The sequence below is a fragment of the Aquarana catesbeiana genome, linkage group LG04, assembly GCF_042186555.1.
Source record: "Aquarana catesbeiana isolate 2022-GZ linkage group LG04, ASM4218655v1, whole genome shotgun sequence".
NCBI lineage: Eukaryota > Metazoa > Chordata > Amphibia > Anura > Ranidae > Aquarana > Aquarana catesbeiana.
Window position 1 is genome coordinate 644,611,437 of NC_133327.1, and position 20,230 is coordinate 644,631,666.

General features: G+C 42.3%; 1 protein-coding gene across 1 annotated transcript in view; it reads left to right on the forward strand.

Moving 5' to 3' along the window:
* The first annotated feature begins 14,148 nt into the window (after positions 1-14,148).
* PRPH2 (peripherin 2) overlaps positions 14,149-20,230 on the forward strand; it is a 30,893-nt gene continuing 24,811 nt past the window's right edge. Inside the window, exon 1 of the mRNA XM_073628436.1 lies at positions 14,149-15,008. Within this exon, the coding sequence (XP_073484537.1) occupies positions 14,428-15,008 (581 nt within the window). The 5' untranslated portion in view covers positions 14,149-14,427. The remainder of the gene's footprint in view (positions 15,009-20,230) is intronic.

Sequence of the window (20,230 nt, forward strand, 5' to 3'; positions counted from 1 at the left end):
CCCATAATTGGTCGGCAAGAGGCTGGCATTCAGTCCCCTGCAAAAGCCTCTGTCCTGGCTAGGTCTGTCACATTTATCCCCTTTTGGCAGGCGACTAACACAGGAGGAGACCCCAGACGGGTTGACTCCGAAGTTAGTCAGTAGTTCCAGTCCTCTAATGCCGGTATCCACACACTACCCCAAACAAATTGTCCCAAACATAGCATTACTCACCCAGCCAACCTCTGCCCCTCTCAGAGAACATGCCCGCCGCTTGGGAGAGGCCTAATCTTGCCGTTCTCCCTGAAGTCCTTTCAGCCACTGGAGAGAAGACAGGGTGACTGAGCTCACTTCATCATGCTGTTGGGGATCTGGGCCGACTGCCCAGAATCCCTGGGGTATACAAGTGGAGACTGAAGTCCCATCCACTTTTGGTAGGTGAAAATCTGCTTGGTTGCCAGCCCTTCTGCTGAGTTGCTGTGAGTGGAGACCGCAGTCCCATCCACCGATATCAGCTCAAGCTGCAGTTGTGTGTAGGGGCCAGTAGCATTCTGCCCTGTTAGCACTTCAGCTGAGGACCCCACATCATCCACTCCGGCTAACTGTTGGGGAGTGACCGTCACCTTCTCACCTTGGGCCTCCAGAACCGCTGCAAGTGTAGGGCAGAGGTCTTCTTGGACCCTCTGTCCAGTTGTCAGCGCTTCAGCTGCAGAAGTTTTCTGGTGACGCCACAGATTCTGCTGGCAGAAAATCCCATGTCTCTGCCAGTATTGTGGGAGAAAGGCCAACGGCCTCTTCTCTCCGGGAGGCTGAAGCTGCTGTTGGTGTTGGGCAGAGGCTAGCAGAGGTTGGGCAGAGGCTAGCAGAGCTCTGCCCTGTTGTCAGCCATTGCAGAGCCCAATACCGATTTCCTGCTGGACCAGCCTGTCCAACTCAGTCACCCATTGCTCCTGGGGCCGCTCTCCCAGGAATTGCATCCATAACTCCCGTTGTTCACTGGCCTGCTGCTCTGGGGTTGGAAAGCACTTGCCCTGTTGCATTCCAGCAACCTGGAGGGCTCTAATCCAGTGTCTTACCCGAATCTTCTGCCTGAGCTCCAGGTATTCTTCTGCAGACACAGTCCTGGGAATTGCTGAAAGCACAATCCGCAGCAGCCCCGGGAACCCTGATGCCAGATCCATATCTCCGCTGGGGTGACCGAAGTCTGCTCTCCCGATCTTGGATCCAGGTGGAGGTTTGGACTTCTTCACAGCCAGGAAGCACAATCCCACTGCTGCCAACCAGTTGTGACGAACCCCTGTCCTCAAACAGGTCTCTGTCCGCCATAAATGCTTCCTCTGTCCAGAACCAGCACTATCCAAGACCCTTTAGCCCACCCAGTCACCAGACAACACCAGTCTTGGAGTGGCAAACAACAAACTCATCTATTATCACACATGGACACAACAGATAAAATAACTCAGAGACTCTTTCCTCCCACCCTTGGAAAACAGGGCGGGTTAGACTGTCCAATGACAATAGGCACACAGGTCAGGTGTGTTCAAACTTCTCCTCAGTAAACAGTCTTAGCAGGGGGCTGCTGGAGGAATCCCCCCTCCCTCCATAGAGAGAAACATCCCATAATATCCAGAGCAGACAGACACAATAGAACATTGGAATACAGCCCCACCCCAAACTAGCACAGCAAATAGTACACAACACAATGAGACAACACACAATATATATACATATATACAGCACTGAGTCTGACTAGCACAGATCAAACTGGATTTCTCATTCACCTCACAAAGAGTATTGTTCCCTTACAATCCAGGGTCCCCAGAGTCTGTGTGTCTTGGGGGACATGGACCTGAATCTAAAGTAATGCTACCTCAAGGGTCCCCAGGCATACAGCTCACAACGAGCACCGTTCCCCCAAATGCCAGGGTCCATAATCGGTCGGCAAGAGGCTGGCATTCAGTCCCCTCCAAAAGCCTCTGTCCCGGCTAGGTCTGTCACAGTATGCAAACAAAATCTCCTGAGGAAGTGGTGAACACCCGCAAAACATGTCGAGCATGCCAATTTAACTGACACAGGGCGAACTGGTACTACCATTTCGTTATTTGACCCCCCCCCCCCCCACACACACACACACACACACTGAATGAATAGACAGAGATATACATTTTAGATAAATATGTATGTTTTAATATGCTGATGTTAATTCAATAAAAATCTATTTGTTTTTTACTTCTGTGTATTTTAAATTGTTACAGTACCATTAAAGTCCACTAGCCTCAAACACAAATTTCTTTAATATGATAGGATGTAGGTAGCCTTTTCTACTATTATTAAACGATTGGCACTCCAATTAAGTTGTCAAGAAGAAGATGAGAGACACCAGACCCAACAATGCGGATGAGCTGAAGGCCGCTATCCCAGCAACCTGGGCTTCCATAACACCTCAGCAGTGCCACAGGCTGATCGCCTCCATGCCACGCCGCATTGATGCAGTAATTCATGCAAAAGAACCCCCTGACCAAGTATTGAGTGCATACTATACTGTACATGGACATACTTTTCAGTAAGCCAACATTTCTGTATTAAGAATCCTTTTTTTTATTGGTCCGATGTAATATTCTAATTTTCTGAGATACTGAATTTGGGGTTTTCACTAGCTGTAAGCCATAATCATCAAAATTAAAAGAAAGAAATGCTTGAAATATATCATTCTGTGTGTAACGCATTAATTAAAATATGCGTTTCACTTTTTGAATTGAATTACTGAAATAAATTAACTTTTTGATGATATTCTATTTTTATGAGATGCACCTGTAGATAATGTACCTGAGTAATAAAACTGGATTTTCTTTTTTGTTAATATTTATTATTGTAAAAGAAGACATAGTGGGATATTTTTCTTTGGGAAGATAAAACTTAAAAAAGTCCAGTAAAGAGACACTCAAATTTTTTTTCGCCACATGTGTTCGCTAAATGTAAACTAAAGCTGGCCATACACTATACAATTTTCCTGTTCAACTTTCCTTTAGATTTACCAAAACCATATAATATGAGGTCAAACCTAAACCCTTTCAATTTGTATGCAATCAGACAGGCCCTTGCACTACATAGTTGAAGGTAAATCTAAAGGAAATTGAATCAGAAAATTGTATAGTGTATGGCCAGCCTTAGTTTTAAAAAAAAAATACTCCCCCAAAAAAGCAACATTTTTAAGTAAGTTTACAATTTTGTGTTGGGCCGCATTTATAGCCATCTGGGGGCGCAGTTGGAACACCCCAGCTTTAGAACCACTTTAACTACAACTCTATGAATCGTTTACTAAAATAATTTTTTATATTTTTTTAGTCCAAAAGCTGACTCCATAGTAATCCGAATTCAATCCGTATGTTTGTTAACGCAAATAACACGTGTCAAAACTGAGTGAATTGAGCCCATATGTGCTAATTTTAGATGACTTGGAGGCCATGTTTCTTTGAGTCTCTGTGTGAAGTGAGAGTTCCTTCATTCTAATGTTGTCAGGAGACAGGGTGAAATATTAGGTCAAGTAGCCGATTGTGGAAGTTGCCATTTATCTGTCTACCTGCTAATCACCAGCAGAATGTATACCAGGTCACAGGCTTACCGAGGTTAGCTTATGGGTGTCCTGAGCACTGGCCTTTTACAGGCTTAACCTCCACTGCTTGCATGCAACGCCTTCTGTACTCCAGAACACCGCCGCCTCCTCCGGACTGCGATGTCTCTTGTATACAAACACACGTGGTTTGTACTTACAATTGTACTCAAAGGTTTGCATCCCGTGGCAGAAATCATTAAATTTTGCCATTGATATTTAAAATATGACTGATCATGCCAAAAAAATATTTTATTTAAAGGGTAACTCCACTTTTTTTTCCATGGGAAAAAAAGTTGCAAAAAAAATTAAATAAACTAACATAGCCTATACAATTGCGACTTGTCATATTGTAATTGAATGTTATTAAAAAATACATTTCCTTTTTAATCTGCAGCATTGTAATTTTCTGTAAAATGCAATATGGCAGCCTGGAGGTTCTCTGTACACAGAATGAATACAAAATGCCACCCAGAAACCATATTTTCCTGCTTGTGTGATTGGCTCACTGATTTTCCCAGAAGTCTACACTAAGATACAAGTCAGATATCAGGCACCCCCTGCAACAAAAATGACATTTTTGGTGAGATACTCCCAATTTAGGGATAAGCCCACAGTTTCGAGTCGAACGTAAGTTCGACACGAACATCTGGTGTTCGTTTGTTCTAAAACGAACCGAACATATGGGGCGTTCGCAGAAAATTTGAGCACCGCGGAATGCCCCATAATACACTGCGAGATCGCAGTGCATTGCTGTATGATGATTGGCCAAAGCAGGCACCTGACCTGCATGCTTTGGCCAATCACAGCACGCTCTGCTGAGAGAGCCATAATTGGCCAAAGGCAGGGTGCCTTTGGTCAATCATGGCTCAGGGGGACTAAGTCCACACCCCACACTATATAAGGCTGCTTACACAGCGCCCATGTGTAGTGTTGTTGGCGTGGACAGAGAGATAGCTTGAGTTAGATTAAGCAGGCAGGTTATTCAGTTAGTGGCAGTGTATTTGATATATATATATATATATATATACAGTCAGTCCAGTGTATATATATATATATATATATATATATATATATATACACACAAAAAAATGCAGCACTGTGTGATACTGAACCTTACAAATGCATAGATAGTGCCATAAACATTGAAAATCAATATTGCTAAAAAATGTAACTTTGAACATAATTTTTTTTTTTTTTGTGTAGCAAGCAAGCTCACAGTGAATGGAATTTTGTATTATTTCTTAATATCAAGTGTCCAAAAAAAAAAGATTTTTTTTCTCCCAATTTTCATCAATCCACAGAGACAAAAGTGCAAATTGGGGTATTATACGTATTACTGTCCAAAAAGTGACTCTAGTGATGATAATCCTGATCAGATGAGGGTGACTTACAGCCCCCTATGTGAATGCACTCACCTCCAACAGTGTGACCGCACACTTAAGTTTGGTCCACATAAGCAGTTGAACCCCTCCTGGGCTCTAAGTGAAACTGGCTCAGCAGGATCCCACAGGGAAATCCAAAGAAGTCCTCAATTTTAAAACAAGAAAGAGGCTGGATAGTGCATTATCACTAGTTTAAAAATTCAGCAGCTTGTACAAACATGTATCCGAGCTCCTCCACCGTCCTGGCCCCTCCCCTACATGTGACGACACAGAGTTAATCACGTGTCTTCCTCAGGGCAGATCCCCCCTTAGTTTCACTTAGAGCCTCAGGAAGGGTTCATTTGCTTATGTGGACCAAACTTAAGTGTGCGGTCACACTGTTGGAGGTGAGCGCATTCACACGGGGGGGTAAGTCACCCTCATCCGATCCATCTGATCAGGATTTTCATCACTAGAGTCACTTTTTTCAGTAATATGTATAATACCCCAATTTGCACTTTTGTCCCTGTGGATTGATGAAAATTGGGAGAAAAAAACTCTTTTTTTTTTGGACACTTGATATTAAGGAATAGTGCTAAATTTCTTTCACTGCGAGCTTGCTTGTTACACAAAAAAAATATTTTTATATGTTCACAGTTACATTTTTTAGCAATATTGATTTTCATTGTTTATGGTATATATCTATGCATTTGTAAGGTTCAACACCTTGGCACGCCTCACAGCTTCTTGCACACTGTAATCTAGAGTGACGAGACCAAAATAGAGCTTTTATGGTCACAACCATAAGTGCTATTTTTGGAGAGGGGTCAACAGGGCCTATAGCGAAAAGAATACCATCCCCACTGTGAAGCATGGTGGTGGCTCACAGATGTTTTTTTTGGGGGGGGGGGTGAGCTCTAAAGGCACAGGGAATCTTGTAAAAATTTATGGAAAAATGAATGCAGCATGTTATCAGAAAATACTGGCTGACAATCTGCATTCTTCTGCACTAAAGCTGCACATGAGATGCTCTTGGACTCTCCAGCACGACAATGACCCTAAGCACAAGGCCGGGTTGATCCTCCAGTGGTTACAGCATCAAAAGGTGAAGGTTCTGGAGTGGCCATCACAGTCTCCTGACCTTAATATCATAAAGCCACTCTGGGGAGATCTCAAATGTGTGCTTCAAGCAAGGACTTTGCATGACCTGGAGGCATTTTGCCAAGACAAATGGGCTGCTATACCACCTGCAAGAATTTGGGGCCTCATACACAACTATTACAAAAGACTGCACGCTGTCATTGATGCTAAAAGGGCAATGCACAGTATTAAAGTGTTACTAAAGTCTTGTTTTTCTTTCTTTAAAGGCCCCTTTCACACTTGTGCGACCTGAAAGTCACGTGACCTTTCCGCGATTCTGACCCGACTTTGAGGCAACTTGAAGCAATGCCTGTGTAATGGACTAAGCAAGGAACTCCTGCGCTGCTTGCGGACTCCTAAACTGAGAGGGGGACACTGCTGCAACTCCTATAAGACTGCTCCGAACAGACAAAAAAACGCATATATACTAGGGGGATGGTAGTTGCGCTGTGATAGGGAAGGGGATAGGGAAGGGGGGAAAAACTACACTAAAGTGCAAATGGCAAACATGCCAGGTGACCTAAAAAAATATATATAAAAAAAGGTGACAGAAAGATAAAAATAAACAGCACACAGGTGGGTGTATGTAGTGAATGACTGGAAAAAACACACTAACCAGTACATATAATAGATAAGTGAATGAAAACCACTAAATAGTGTAAACTTGGAGACAAAGTGGTATTAAATCACATGGAGATGAACAGTGCACATGATGAAAGGGGCAGTTAAGCTGATAACATATAAAGAATAAATAAATGCATATAGTACTAAGTGCACAAAAAAACAGTAGATGAGGGATAGCAAATGGTCCTAATATGAATCAAAAACACTTGACCAATAAAATCAAAAAACCACAATGCAACATAAAGGTGTATCAAAATGGATATAATAATAATGGCAGAAGGAAATATATTCCCAAAAATCTGAAAAAACATATAAATATATAAAAGTGGTGTTGAATATAAACGACAGTCCCACCACCAAGTGTAATGATGCTGGATCACAGTCCAAGGAAACAGCCAACAAACGACAGGTGAAAAAAGGGGGGGGGTTGTCTTCGATGGGGGCACCTCAGTGAACACAGGCCCCTTACCTTACGGCTGTAAGGTATACAGCATATATATTAAACGCCCAGTAAGATATGGAATCCAGAAACGTTGCAGCAGATGATATAGCTCGTAAATGCAGTGGTATCACATGCGAAAAAAACATAGACAGCATATAGTGTGATACCGTATGGGAATGAGGGGATAAGCGAGCTATAGGAGAAAGGGGGGAGGGGTTGCACTCACTTGTGACAGATGAGCGCAAGCCTCAATCCACGAGTGCCGAACTCGTAAAGTCCACACCGCTGGCCGTAGGACCTTCTACCATCTCACATCTCCTGTAGCTCACCACCCGTCATATGTAGTATATGTGATGTGGTAACAAGACAAGAACCGCATATAGCGTAATCCCGTACAAAAAACACTTTATTGTATAAAAACACTTATAAACTTACAAAAGTAGACAGCTGGGGGGTAAAACTCCGCGAGCGCCGTGCTCGTAACATCAGCTGTGTGTGTGGCAACGTCCCGTGCTCCTAACGCGTGAAGAAGTGAAAAGTGAAGTTTCTCTTTAACCACTTCATACCCGGAAGGATTTTCCCCCTTAATGCCCAGGCCGTTTTTTGCGATACGGCACTGCGTCGCTTTACCTGACAATTGCGCGGTCATGCAATGCTGCACCCAAACAAAATTGACGTCCTTTTTTTCCCACAAATAGAGCTTTATTTTTTGTGCTATTTGTTTTTTGTTTTTTGTGCTATAAACAAAGAGCGACATTTAAAAAAAAAAAATTGTTTTACTTTTTGCTATAATACACATCCAAAAAAAAAAATGTATTCATCAGTTTAGGCCGATATATATTCATCTACATATTTTTGGTAAAAAAAAAACGCAATGGGCGTATATTGATTGGTTTGCGCAAAAGTTATAGCGTCTACTAAATAGGGGATAGATTTATGGCATTTTTATTATTTTTTTTTACTAGTAATGGCGCGATTTGCGATTTTTAGCCGGACTGCGACATTGCGGCGAACAGATTGGACACTTTTGACACATTTTTGGGACCATTGACATTTCTACAGCGATCAGTGCTAAAAATAGCCACTGATTACTGTATAAATAACACGGGCAGGGAGGGGGTTAACACTAGGGGGCGATCAAGGGGTTAAATGTGTTCCCTCAGCGTGTTTTAACTGTAGGGGGTATGGGCTGGAAGGGACATGACAGAGATCACTGGGAACAGTAGATCTCTGTCATGCCTCCTGCCAGAATGGGGATCCGCCTTGTTTACAAAGGCAGATCCCCATTTTGTCTCTGTATACCGCGATCGCAGGTCGCCAGCGGACATCGAGTTTAGTTTTGGATAGAGTGGAGAGGAATTAGAACACCTATAAGTTTTTTTGCTGTCTATACCCCCATTAGGGAGATTCATCCTCTATTTGTCCGGTTTACCATTATCATTGAAAGTGAAAGTAAAAGAAAATCGCAAATTTTTGGTTGTTCCTAGAAAAGTAATAGAGGGACGATCTTTCAATGGGGGCACTACTTCTGGTGACTTAGGGGGGAGGGGGGTTTGGGAAGTGGGGGAATTCCCTTAATTTGTAGGTATTCCCTCTCACTTCCTCTTCTGGCTATGGGACAGGAAGTAAAGGTAAATCTCCCCAATGGGACACAGATGGCAACAAAAAAAGGCAAATAGGTTACAACACTTTCCTTACTCTATCCCAAAAAAAGTTTTGCCTGTAGTTCTACAGTGGAACTGAACTTTTCCTATCTTATAGTGAACATCTAGAATTGTTAATTATGAGTAATTCTTTCCCTGAAAAATGTACTCTTTTGTCTTGCATTTCTCTTGACAGCCTCATATCTGTATATTTGCTGTGTAAATCTAAGGCTTTATTTCAACTGACTGCCAGCCTCAGGAGATTTAGATTTTGGTGATGCCACTTCTGTGCTGCTCACTATTTTCCTTGTTGGAGGCTCTGACATGAGGCTCTGCCTCTACCAAGATGGCCACCTACACACAGTGACACAGTGCAGAACATGTGTCTTGCCATTTTTATTACATAGCATTATTTTAGATCCACTAATGTCATCACTTGACCTCTGCAAGCAGTGGGCTGTGGCTCTTGGGGAAAGTTATGCAAATCTCAAAATGTCTTGATGGGTGGATGTCAGTCTGGAGGAGTGAGTGCTCCTAGGAAGCTGTTGTTGAATGCAGATCGCCCTAGCTAACACCTACATGCTGAGCAATCATGTTTGAAAGAACTGAATTATAGTTACATACCGTAGTTGGTATAGTTAAAAAAAACCACACCAATCCATCCAGTTCAGCCTAATCCCGCTACACACGATCGGACATTCCGTCAACAAAACCGTGGATTTTTTTCCGACGGATGTTGGCTCAAACTTGGCTTGCATACACACGGTCACGCAAATGTTGTCCGAAATTCCGAACGTCAACAACGCGGTGACGTACAAAACATACGACGACCCGAGAAAAATGAAGTTCAATAGCCAGTGCGGCTCTTCTGCTTGATTCTGAGCATGGGTGGAATTTTGTGCGTCGGAATTGTGTACACGCGATCGGAATTTCCAACAACAAGTTTTGTTGTCGGAAAATTTGAGAACCTGCTCTCAAACATTTGTCGTCGGAAATTCCGACAGCAAATGTCCGATGGAGCCTACACACGGTCGGAATTTCCGACAACAAGCTCACATCGAACATTTGTTGTCGGAAATTCCGACCTTGTGTACGCAGCATAAGTGTGTGCATCTACAATTTTTTCTTTTTTTATTTACCCATACTACCCGCTAACACCACTAACTGTGGAAGGAAGTGCTACATCTGTACCACTGTAACAGAACCTCTTGCACAGTTTAAGATTGAACCACTTGACTGCGAGTCTTCCTTAGAGACCTTACATTAGTTTCCCCTCTTCCCACCTCTATTGTCCCCCAATTACGTCCCTAATTCATAAAATAATAAATTGCACAAAAATAATACTTTTTGTAAAATGGGGAGTACTGTGATCTCTGGTTATAAGTACCTGGACATGTTATACTTACACATTACTTTGCATTCTTGCAGTCATTTGATAAAATATATCTTATGATAGATACCTTCTAACTGCTCCCTATTCCAAACACTGAAAGCGTATCTAAATCTAAAAACATTAATAATGTTAATGTAATATATTGCAATTTACCAGTCCCTATATGTGGTGTATTATGTTGAAAAGCAACATGGAGATCCCAGCATTACTAATGTATCCCAGAAATATGAGATTCGTTGAAGACAGATTCTGATTGGTGTTATGGCTTCTGCACTTTGGATTTAACAGTTTAAATGTTGCATTGGCCTGGCTAATCTCTACTCAGGAAACAATCCATCATCCTTTTCGGTAAAATGTAATACAGAATTGCTTATATTGCTGTAAAGGGAGGTCTTACCTGGTACTGATTATCATTTAATTTAATTATTTAAAATAATTATTGTAGATCATTATAGAAATCATTATTCTAGATTGCACGTTTAATTATTTTGCAAAGCCTAATTACAATCTTTTAATTTTCTGTAGATGTTGGAATTTTAAGCGGTAGTAAGGCTCATACTAGCACGTTATAAGAGACTTACATGAAATCAGAGCCCTCAAATAGCGCGCTGCCACTACTTATATCTTCACCTGGTCTTCTTTCTGGGTTTACGGGCTTCGCCGATATGAATGGCCAAGCTGGAGATGATGTCACTCCCATGCGATGATGTCACTCCCATGCATACATGCGGGAGTTGCTGTTTACGGCACGGCTCTGAAGCCCGTGCCGTTCCTTCAGAGCGCATGCTCCAGTGCCGTCACTGGCTGCATCTAAAGTAAATATCTCCTAAACATTGCACGTTTATGAGATATTTACAGTACCTATAGATAAGCCTTTTTATAGGCTTACCTATAGGTAAAAATCATACATAAATTTTCACCACTGTATACCAAAATGTTGTGTCTGAGTCTTTAGGTACCACGTGGCTCTCTGGCTCTTAAAGAACTACAAGTCCCAGTAATCCCATCTGCCTTCTTCACATTGGGACTTTTACTTCGTCTACAGCTGAAGAACTGCAAGTTGTTCATATCTATCATCTTTAAAGCAACACTTGCTAGATAAAAAAAGTTATGTAGTTCCATTCTTCAGCCCTTATGTCACTGCATAAGACAGTTGCAACTTAGATGGATGGAACCATAGCGCACATCGGAGGACCAGGCATCCTACATTCCTACAAATGATAAAAACTGATAGGACTGCACCATTGCAGTGTGCTAGGCAGGGGTTAGGAATGAAACAAAAAACAAACAAACAAACAAACAAACAAACAATCCAAGTATCATTTAGCCAAGAAAATAAGGAGGTCCTGTGACTGTGGAAGGAATTAAGGAAGCATCACCATGGAGCTCTACAATGACAGCGTGATGATGCAGAGAGCAGCACTGACATCATCATATTAGCAATGCTCTATGCATCAAGCAGGACTGCTCAGTGATGGTGAAGAGGAAGGAGACCTTGTGTACCCTGACCTGCCTGAAAATATCTAGAAAAAGTATTTAAAAAAAAAAAAAGGATAACATGCTGAGTACACCCCCCTGTTACGGTTTGCACCAGAACTCCCAAACAGGGAAAAAGTTTGTCCCCGAGCCACGAACCCCATTGAAGTCTATGGGACTTGAACATGAAAAATCAAAAGTCGCCATTTTAAAAGTTTATATGCAAGTAATTTGCCATATAAAGGTTATGGGGCCCTGGGTACTGTACTGCCCTGGAGGGGTCATGCTTCAATGCATATTTTTTTTTTAAAAACAATATTTTTTTTCAGGAGCAGTGCTTTTAATGATGCTTAAAGTGAAACAAAAAAAAAATTAAAAAATTCTTTAAAGTGGAGTTCCACCCAAAAATAGAACTTCCACTTTTTGGATTCCTCCCCCCCTCCGGTGTCACATTTGGCACCTTTCAGGGGGGAGGAGGGAGCAGATACCTGTCTAATACAAGGTATTTGCTCCCACTTCCTGGCATAGATCACCACAGCGCTTGCGGTGACCTATGCCACTTCCGGCGCCTACCTTGTCCTCCCCCGCTGTATTCTGTGAGACACAGAACACAGCAGGGACCTGAGAGGACGCGCAGCGCGACTCGCACATGCGCAGTAGGGAACCAGGAAGTGAAGCCGCACGGCTTCACTTCCTTATTCCCTTACCGAGGATGGCGGTAGCAGCAGCCGAGAGCCGAAGGACGGATCGGCTGCTGACATCGTGGGCTCCCTGGACAGGTAAGCATCCATATATTAAAAGTCAGCAGCTGCAGTATTTGTAGCTGCTGGCTTTTAATATTTTTTTTTCAGCGGACCTCCACTTTAAATATAATGCCTGGGGGTCCCCTTAGTCTGCCTGTAAAGTGGTGCATCTGTACCATGTATAGAACTTGCTGCAGCAAAACTGACATTTAAAAGAATAAATTTTAAAAAATGCATTTAAATGTACTTCGCAGCTGAAAGCTACTGCTGGCACCTGGCAATACAAAAAAAAAAAAAAAACATGGAAAAAAACGGTACATAAGGGTCTGGTATGGATTTTAAGTGAAACCCCATGCCAAAGTATTAAAAAAGAAAAGCCATACCTGCCCCTTATCCAAGCATGCAGCCCGGCAGGTCAGGAATGAGAGGGGACGAGCGAGTCGCCCCTCCTGAACCATACCAGGTCACATGCCCTCAACATGGAGTGGTGCTTTCGGGTGGGGGACTCTTATTGGAATCTGGAAGCCCCCTTTAACAGCCCCCTAATAAACAGTACACATGTTTTTGACAAGTCCTTTATTAAAAAAATGTACAAAAAAAATAAAGAAACAATGTCCCCCAATGTAGATCCATTGTCAATCAAAATGCTGCCACCACCGCCAGACGTGAAAATAAAAATGCTCCGCCCGCAACGAAGGCTAACTGCCTACTGCAGGTTCTGCCATTTGACAGTTCTTATATAAGTATCACCTGGTGGCACCGCCCCCTTGTGATGTTACCGACCCAGCATGCATCAAAAGGGAGCGGTGCCACCAGGTGACATGTCTAACAGGTGATGTTTGGCCCAAACTTTTGCTCGGCTCGAACAGTTCACCCATTTCTACTGCTGAGGGGGGCAACAGGGGTGGTCTTGGGAGAGTCAGTGGGGCTTTAAAGCTACTGTAGCGATCTGTACATGTCTACACTCTATACATGCAAGCAGTTTTATTATACTTTTTTTTTTTTCTTTTGGTCACAGAGATACTGAACACCTTCTCTGATGACCAAGCAAGTTAAAAATATGTTTGTCTTATAAAACATTACTTTTGGGAAATGATACTATAATCATAATTTTACTAGAATTTTCCTTTAAACAATCATTGAACATTATGTTTATTTAAAGTGTATGTAAAGGCAACATTTTTTTTTTTTTTTTAGCTTTACACAGAGTGGGGAAGGATAGGTCACTCTGTCCATTTTTTAATGCTGTCTGTGTCCCCGTTGGGGAGATTGACCCGCCTTATTTGTCCTGGTGACCACTGTCACTGAAACAGAAAGTGATAGGAAATCCCAAATGTTACAGTTGCCACCAGAGCAAAAACTAGAGGAAAGTCCTCCAAAGGGGACACCCGTCACTGACAAATCTGTAAGATGGGATTTCTGTTCACTTTAGAGAAATTTGTATCTCCAAGACAAGAACTACGTGTAAGGGAAATGTCCCTAGCGAGACACAGGCAGCAAAATATAACTTGATAGGGGTTTGAGTCTGTTTGTACCATATCCAAAAACAAAAAATAATAATTGCCAGCTAATAAAAACTGGTATAAAGATATCTCACTTTGTGAAAGGAGAAATTCAGTAGCCAGTAAAACGAGGATTATATCTGCTGATTATCAGAGCTGGCAGAGATTCTTGCAAATGGGATGAAGAGGATTAGAAGTATTTAGATGACGTCTTGCACTTGTAGGTTTAATCGTCTGAAACTTTCATGCTCCTTCTTCTTCGGTGGGACTGGGCCACCAGCAATAGGTGTAGCTGCCTTCAGCCAATTACCCTTTAATGACGGAGCTATTAATAACTCAGGAAAGAGTAGTTGTCGTGTCGCCTCAGTCTTTAGGTTAGGGTGGCAAACATGGAAGAACCACAAGTAATGAAGTCACTTGTGGAATGAGGGGAGGCCCCAAACATCTTTCCTTCATTCTGTCAACCACCTATTGAAATTCCCAAGATATCCACTTTCTGCCCGCTGCAAACATGGCACTGATGAAGATTAAATTTAACCAGAGGAAAAGAGTCAAGTTGGCTCAGGGGTTATGGCTGATGAATTGGTGCTGTGTATTAGCTGGCATAGCCCTTTTCACAATGGGAATATTCCTAAAAATCGAGCTCAGGAAGAGGAGCGAGGTGATGGATAATGTTGAAAGCCATTTTGTGCCCAATTCTCTCATATTTATTGGTGTGCTGGCTTGTTCTCTCAATGCGTTTGCTGGGAAAATCTGCTACGATTCCCTGGACCCTGCAAAATTTGCAAGGTGGAAGCCTATGCTGAAACCTTATCTGATTATCTGTCTACTCTTTAATATCTTCACCTTCTTCATCGCTGTGATGTGTCTTGTGACCAGGGGGTCCTTGGAGAGTACTCTGGCACACGGATTAAAGAATGGCATGAGGTACTACAAGGACACAGACACCCCAGGCAGATGTTTCATGAAGAAGACCATCGACTTGCTCCAAATTGAATTCAAATGCTGTGGGAACAATGGCTTCCGGGATTGGTTTGAGATCCAGTGGATCAGTAACCGATACCTGGACTTCAGCACTAAGGAAGTGAAAGAGTAAGTAGATTTTAGTTTTACTTGTATGCTATAAAAACACAAATAGTACCCCAACTGCTAAAGGTTTTCTAAGTCTCAAAACTTGCCACCCAGATGCTTAGGCACAACCAGAATAAATTATTAATAGAATTGTTCTTTAAACTACTCCTTTTTAAAATTATTTTCTCTAATTCAGTAGTTGTTATGTTCTATCTACTTGGAGAAAGTTCTCAAAAGTAATGCAGTTTGTTAACAAAAGGGAGAAAAGGTGATATTTGTTCACCAAAAGGTCATACTGATTGATGGTATACAAGCCTGAATGATAACCTCTATCTGTCATGGGTGAAGCAAGATCACAGTGTTGTAAAAAAAATTATGTTACAAATCAAATTCGCTCTCATTAACCCATTCCACCATTGCTAAGTAGTCAGTAGTAGAAAAGCAGCAGCTTTGGCACCTTTCATTTAATTCACTGACTGAATAGGAAATGAAGCTATCAGCATTGCTGTGAGTTTGGACCCTGTAGATCAGGCATTCCCAACCAGGGATCTTTGGAACAATAGGGTTCCTCCAAAGGTTGCAAGGGGTTTCTTCAGATGTGGCTGATTGACCTCCCATCTGATGGTGCCTGTACAGTTCCAGGTCCAAAGCCACTTGGCAAAGCCAGGAGCATGACACTAATGATTTTTTTAGTTGTCTTTTAGGATGACATTATTCCTATCAGCAAACAATGTAGGTGGAATGTTTCCTATTGACCCCAATAAACTAGTTTTAGTAAGGGTTCTCTGAAACCTGAAAATTATTTTTGGAGTCCTCTGGGGTATGAAGGCTGAGAAAGTTTGCTGTAGATCCAAACTGTGCAGCCCTTTGCTTGCCTTTTTCTGGTCCTTGGGGCACTATTCCTCCCACTGATGCTTGGGCATTTTCTACTCCCACTGGCCACAGTCCAAGCCCCCCAAAGTCTGAAGGACAGTAAACCGGTCCTTTGTTTAGAAAGTTTGGAGACCCCTGATCTGGATGATCATCCACAAATGGCTGAATCCAGGGTGAAGCCATGTCCAAATTGAGCATAGCATTACATTTTTTTTCCACAACTACCTTTATGAAGGCTTCGCCACATTCATAAATGTAAATGTTCTTGTATGGAGCCCAGACTTAAACCTTTTAAAATCTGTGGAATGACTTGAAGACTGCAGTCCACAAACAGTCACCATCAAATTTAACTAAACGTGAGAAGTTCTGCAAAGAAGAGCGGGCAACTATTGCAAAGTCTAGATGTGCAAAGTTAGAGACATATCCCAACAGACTAAAGGCTGAAATTAAAGCAAAACTTGGTCCAACAAATTACTGACATTCTGTTTTTGAATTAATTTTTTTTTTTCTGACATGTTGGTGTTATATCTTTCATTTAGATGTTATAAGTTGCACTGGTGAATACAGCTGGATAACAAAAACTGTGTCTGTCTTCATTTCAGGCTGCAAAGCAACAAAATGTGATTATTTTAAAAGTGCGTGATTCTTTTCTATACCCACTGTATGAGATCGGCACGTTAAGTCAACACCAAGAGTGTTTATTGCTTGAGCATGAAGTTGAGAATTATGTGTGACATTAGAATTAGTCCACACTCACAGCCAACTAATTTATAAAGACATCAGCACCATCATCAGGGTTGTTTATTAGGACACCATATATACTCTCAAGGTCCTTGCGCTTTGTTTTGTGTGTTACCTTTTGACTTCTTCTACCCTACAGCAGCAGGACTATTGGAGCTACTTCAGTCACTACTGGCCAATAAGGTTTAGTGCTTTGGTATATTGTTTGTGTTGTCTCTTATACATCTACATACTAATAAGGGATTGCCAAGACAATATTTGTGAAAGTCGGTTTAAGAAGTGCAGTGTAAGCAGTGAACATGCTGCTGTGAGATATATATAGTCCAGAGCTGGGTGATTAGCTCATTATTATCCGTGGTTAAGGGGTGGGATATGCGGGTTAATCTGGCAGTAAATACACACAATGCATTGTGCTGCGGAGGAGTTGCTACATGCTGAGAAAATAGATGGAAAGTATATTAACCCCTAAGGATGGCCACTGGCCATAAATGGCACAATCTCACCCCAATCTGATCACATAAGATGCACGGATAAGGACTGGGCCCTGGAGTGCTACACGTGGGGTGGCAAAAATGTGCAGCGCTAAAAGTCAGAACAACTTGTTATTGTTCACTAGGATTTTCTAGCATGTTGGAAAATCTCAGTGTGACCTTTATTTCTCCTAATTAGAACATGAAGGTGTTAATTGAACCTTTCACACTTCCATCCAAAGAGTGAGTCGTGTGAGCCAGGCTGGCGTTACAGGGGACAGGTGAATGCCTTTTTGCCTGTCAGTCTTGAGAGTCATCTAGTCTTATATGGGTAGCTTTAGACTTGTGTATATGGACATTCAAGTCCTATCCAGTTCAACCATTGCATGCAGTTATGCTTAAAACTTGAATGTATATTAGGACTGGTCTTAGGGCTCAATAAAGGAAGTACACTATATTGTCAAAAGTATTGGGACACCTGCCTTTACACGCACATGAACTTTAATGGCATCCCAGTCTTAGTCCGTAGGGTTCAATATTGAGTTGGTCCACCCTTTGCAGCTATAACAGCTTCAACTCTTCTGGGAAGGCTGTCCACAAGGTTTAGGAGTGTGTCTATGGGAATGTTTGACCATTCTTCCAGAAGGGCATTTGTGAGATCAGCCACTGATGTTGGAAGAGAAGGCCTGGCTCGCAGTCTCCGCTCTAATGCATCCCAAAGGTGTTCTATCAGGTTGAGGTCGGGACTCCCTGCAGGCCTGTCAAGTTCCTCCACCCCAAACTTGCTCATCCTTGTCTTTATGGAGCTTGCTTTATGCACAGGTGCACAGTCATGTTGGAACAGGAAGGGGCCATCCCCAAACTGTTCCCACAAAGGTTAAAAGCATTAAATTGTCCAAAATGTCTTGGTATGCTGACGCCTTAAGAGTTCCCTTCACTGGAACTAAGGGGCCAAGCCCAACCCCTGAAAAACAACCCCCACACCATAATCCCCCCTCCACCAAATGATTTGGACCAGTGCACAAAGCAAGGTCCGTAAAGACATGGATGAGCGAGTTTGGGGTGGAGGAACTGGACTGACCTCAACCCCAAAGAACACCTTTGGGATAATTTAGAGCGGAGACTGCAAGCCAGACCTTCTGGTCCAACATCAGTGCCTGACTTTATTTGAATGAAGCAAAATAGGGGGAGAAGGAGAAAAATTCCAAGGGACTACTCCAATTACGTTCCACCTCACCACCCCAAAACTAATTGGATTATACCGGTACCTCATACAATAATACAATTAAAGATAAAATTTCCAATTTATTCAAAAGACATCAAATTTAAAACATCTATATACACACAATATAGATTTCACACATAGCAATTGTTTACAGTACAAAAATTACAGTGACATTAAAAAGTGCCAACAAAGGTAGTTGGAGGCTGTTACTTAGAATACTTGGAAACGTAACCTCAACAGTTTCGCGGATTGACCGCTTCTTCAGGAGGCATCCAAGTGAATTCTCTAAGGATCAAATAATTACAGTTACATATGTGATAAATAACATGTGTGGTAAATAACCATAAAGACAATAAAGACATTGACAGAAACATGACCATTGGAGTAGTAATTCATTTGAAATCAGTATACATAAACTCACCAACCAATGCCCAAATCAGGCTAGAATGGCACTGTGAGACCGGGGGGGGGGGGGGAACCATGGGGGGGAAAGAGAAGAGGGAGGGGAGGGAAAAGGGGGGGGGGAAGGGGGGGGATAGGGAGGGGAGGGGGGGGTTAGAGGGGAGGAGGGGAGGAAGTGAAATAGGAACAGCCCTCCACCTCTAGTATATCTAATCGGTATTGATAAATGACCAAAAAACACCCACCATTGTTTTAGTACCAATGAGGATCCAGTAAATTACACCTGTGGACAGGATTTTTCCTTTGGAACCATATAATATGATAGTTGTTGCAGGTTAATGCATTGCAGCTTTTGGAGGTAAATAGAGTGATAAATAAACACTGCAGATGTCAGTGGTCACAGCGGACCTGTAGAATTACACTGCAAATGACAGAGGAACACCATCAAACTCTTAAAGATGAGCAATGTTTACTAATAAGTAACAGATAGGTGAGGAGAGGAGGAGGGGATAAAGTGAAAACTTAGATATAAACTTACTTGTAGTTCTTCCCTACATGAATAACCTGCCAGGTGTCCGCCGTGGATATAAGGCCACCATAGCGGCGGCCTTATATACCCCCAACCCGGAAGGAGTGCGGCGCTAAGGCATCCGCAGTACCGCTTCCGGGTCAGGCTTTCACCTAGAGCGCACGCTGACGATGTGATGGTCAGTCAGCAAGTGCCAACGTTTGGAAAGTATATTGTGCAGCTGGTGGTTGAAGTTAAGTCACTTCCGCACCAATACAATGAATTAGAGAGGAGACTGCGAGCCAGGCCTTCTCGTAAAACATCAGTGCCTGACTTCACAAATGTGCTTCAGGAAGAATGGTCAAACATTCCAATAGACACACTCCTAAACCTTGTGCACAGCCTTTACAAAAGAGTTGAAGCTGTTATAGCTGTAAAGGGTGGGCCAACTCAATATTGAACCCTATGGACTAAGACTGGGATGCCAATAAAGTTCATGTGCTTTATCCACAAGGGTGCCTATGTGAAATCCAAGTCTTGTGAAAAGAACAGCTAGAGTAGACCTCTAACATACACTACTTTTGACAATATAGTGTATGTTAGAGGTCTACTCTAGCTGTTCTGTTCACAAGGCTTGGATCTCATATAGGCACCTATGTGGATAAAGCTTTAGGGCAGATTCACACTTTTGCATTGTGGAAATATGCAGGTTTATGTGCTTTGTGTTGTATTGCCATTCATTCTAAATGGCATGCCAATTCACTTATACAGTAGAAAACAATTAACCTGTGCAAGAGTGCACTACAGCACAGCTGTGTTATGGTGTGCTGCACTATAAAAAAAATATTGCAGGTGCGTTTTTTGAGCATTGAGGTTTGTTGAGATCCCATTAATACATAGTAACATAGTTGGTAAGTTTGAATAAAGACACCGGTCCATTCAGTTCAGTTCCTGTGTGTGTGTATGTTTATGTCACTTCCATTTACCATATTCCTCTACATTGCATTTGCAAGAAACCCATCTA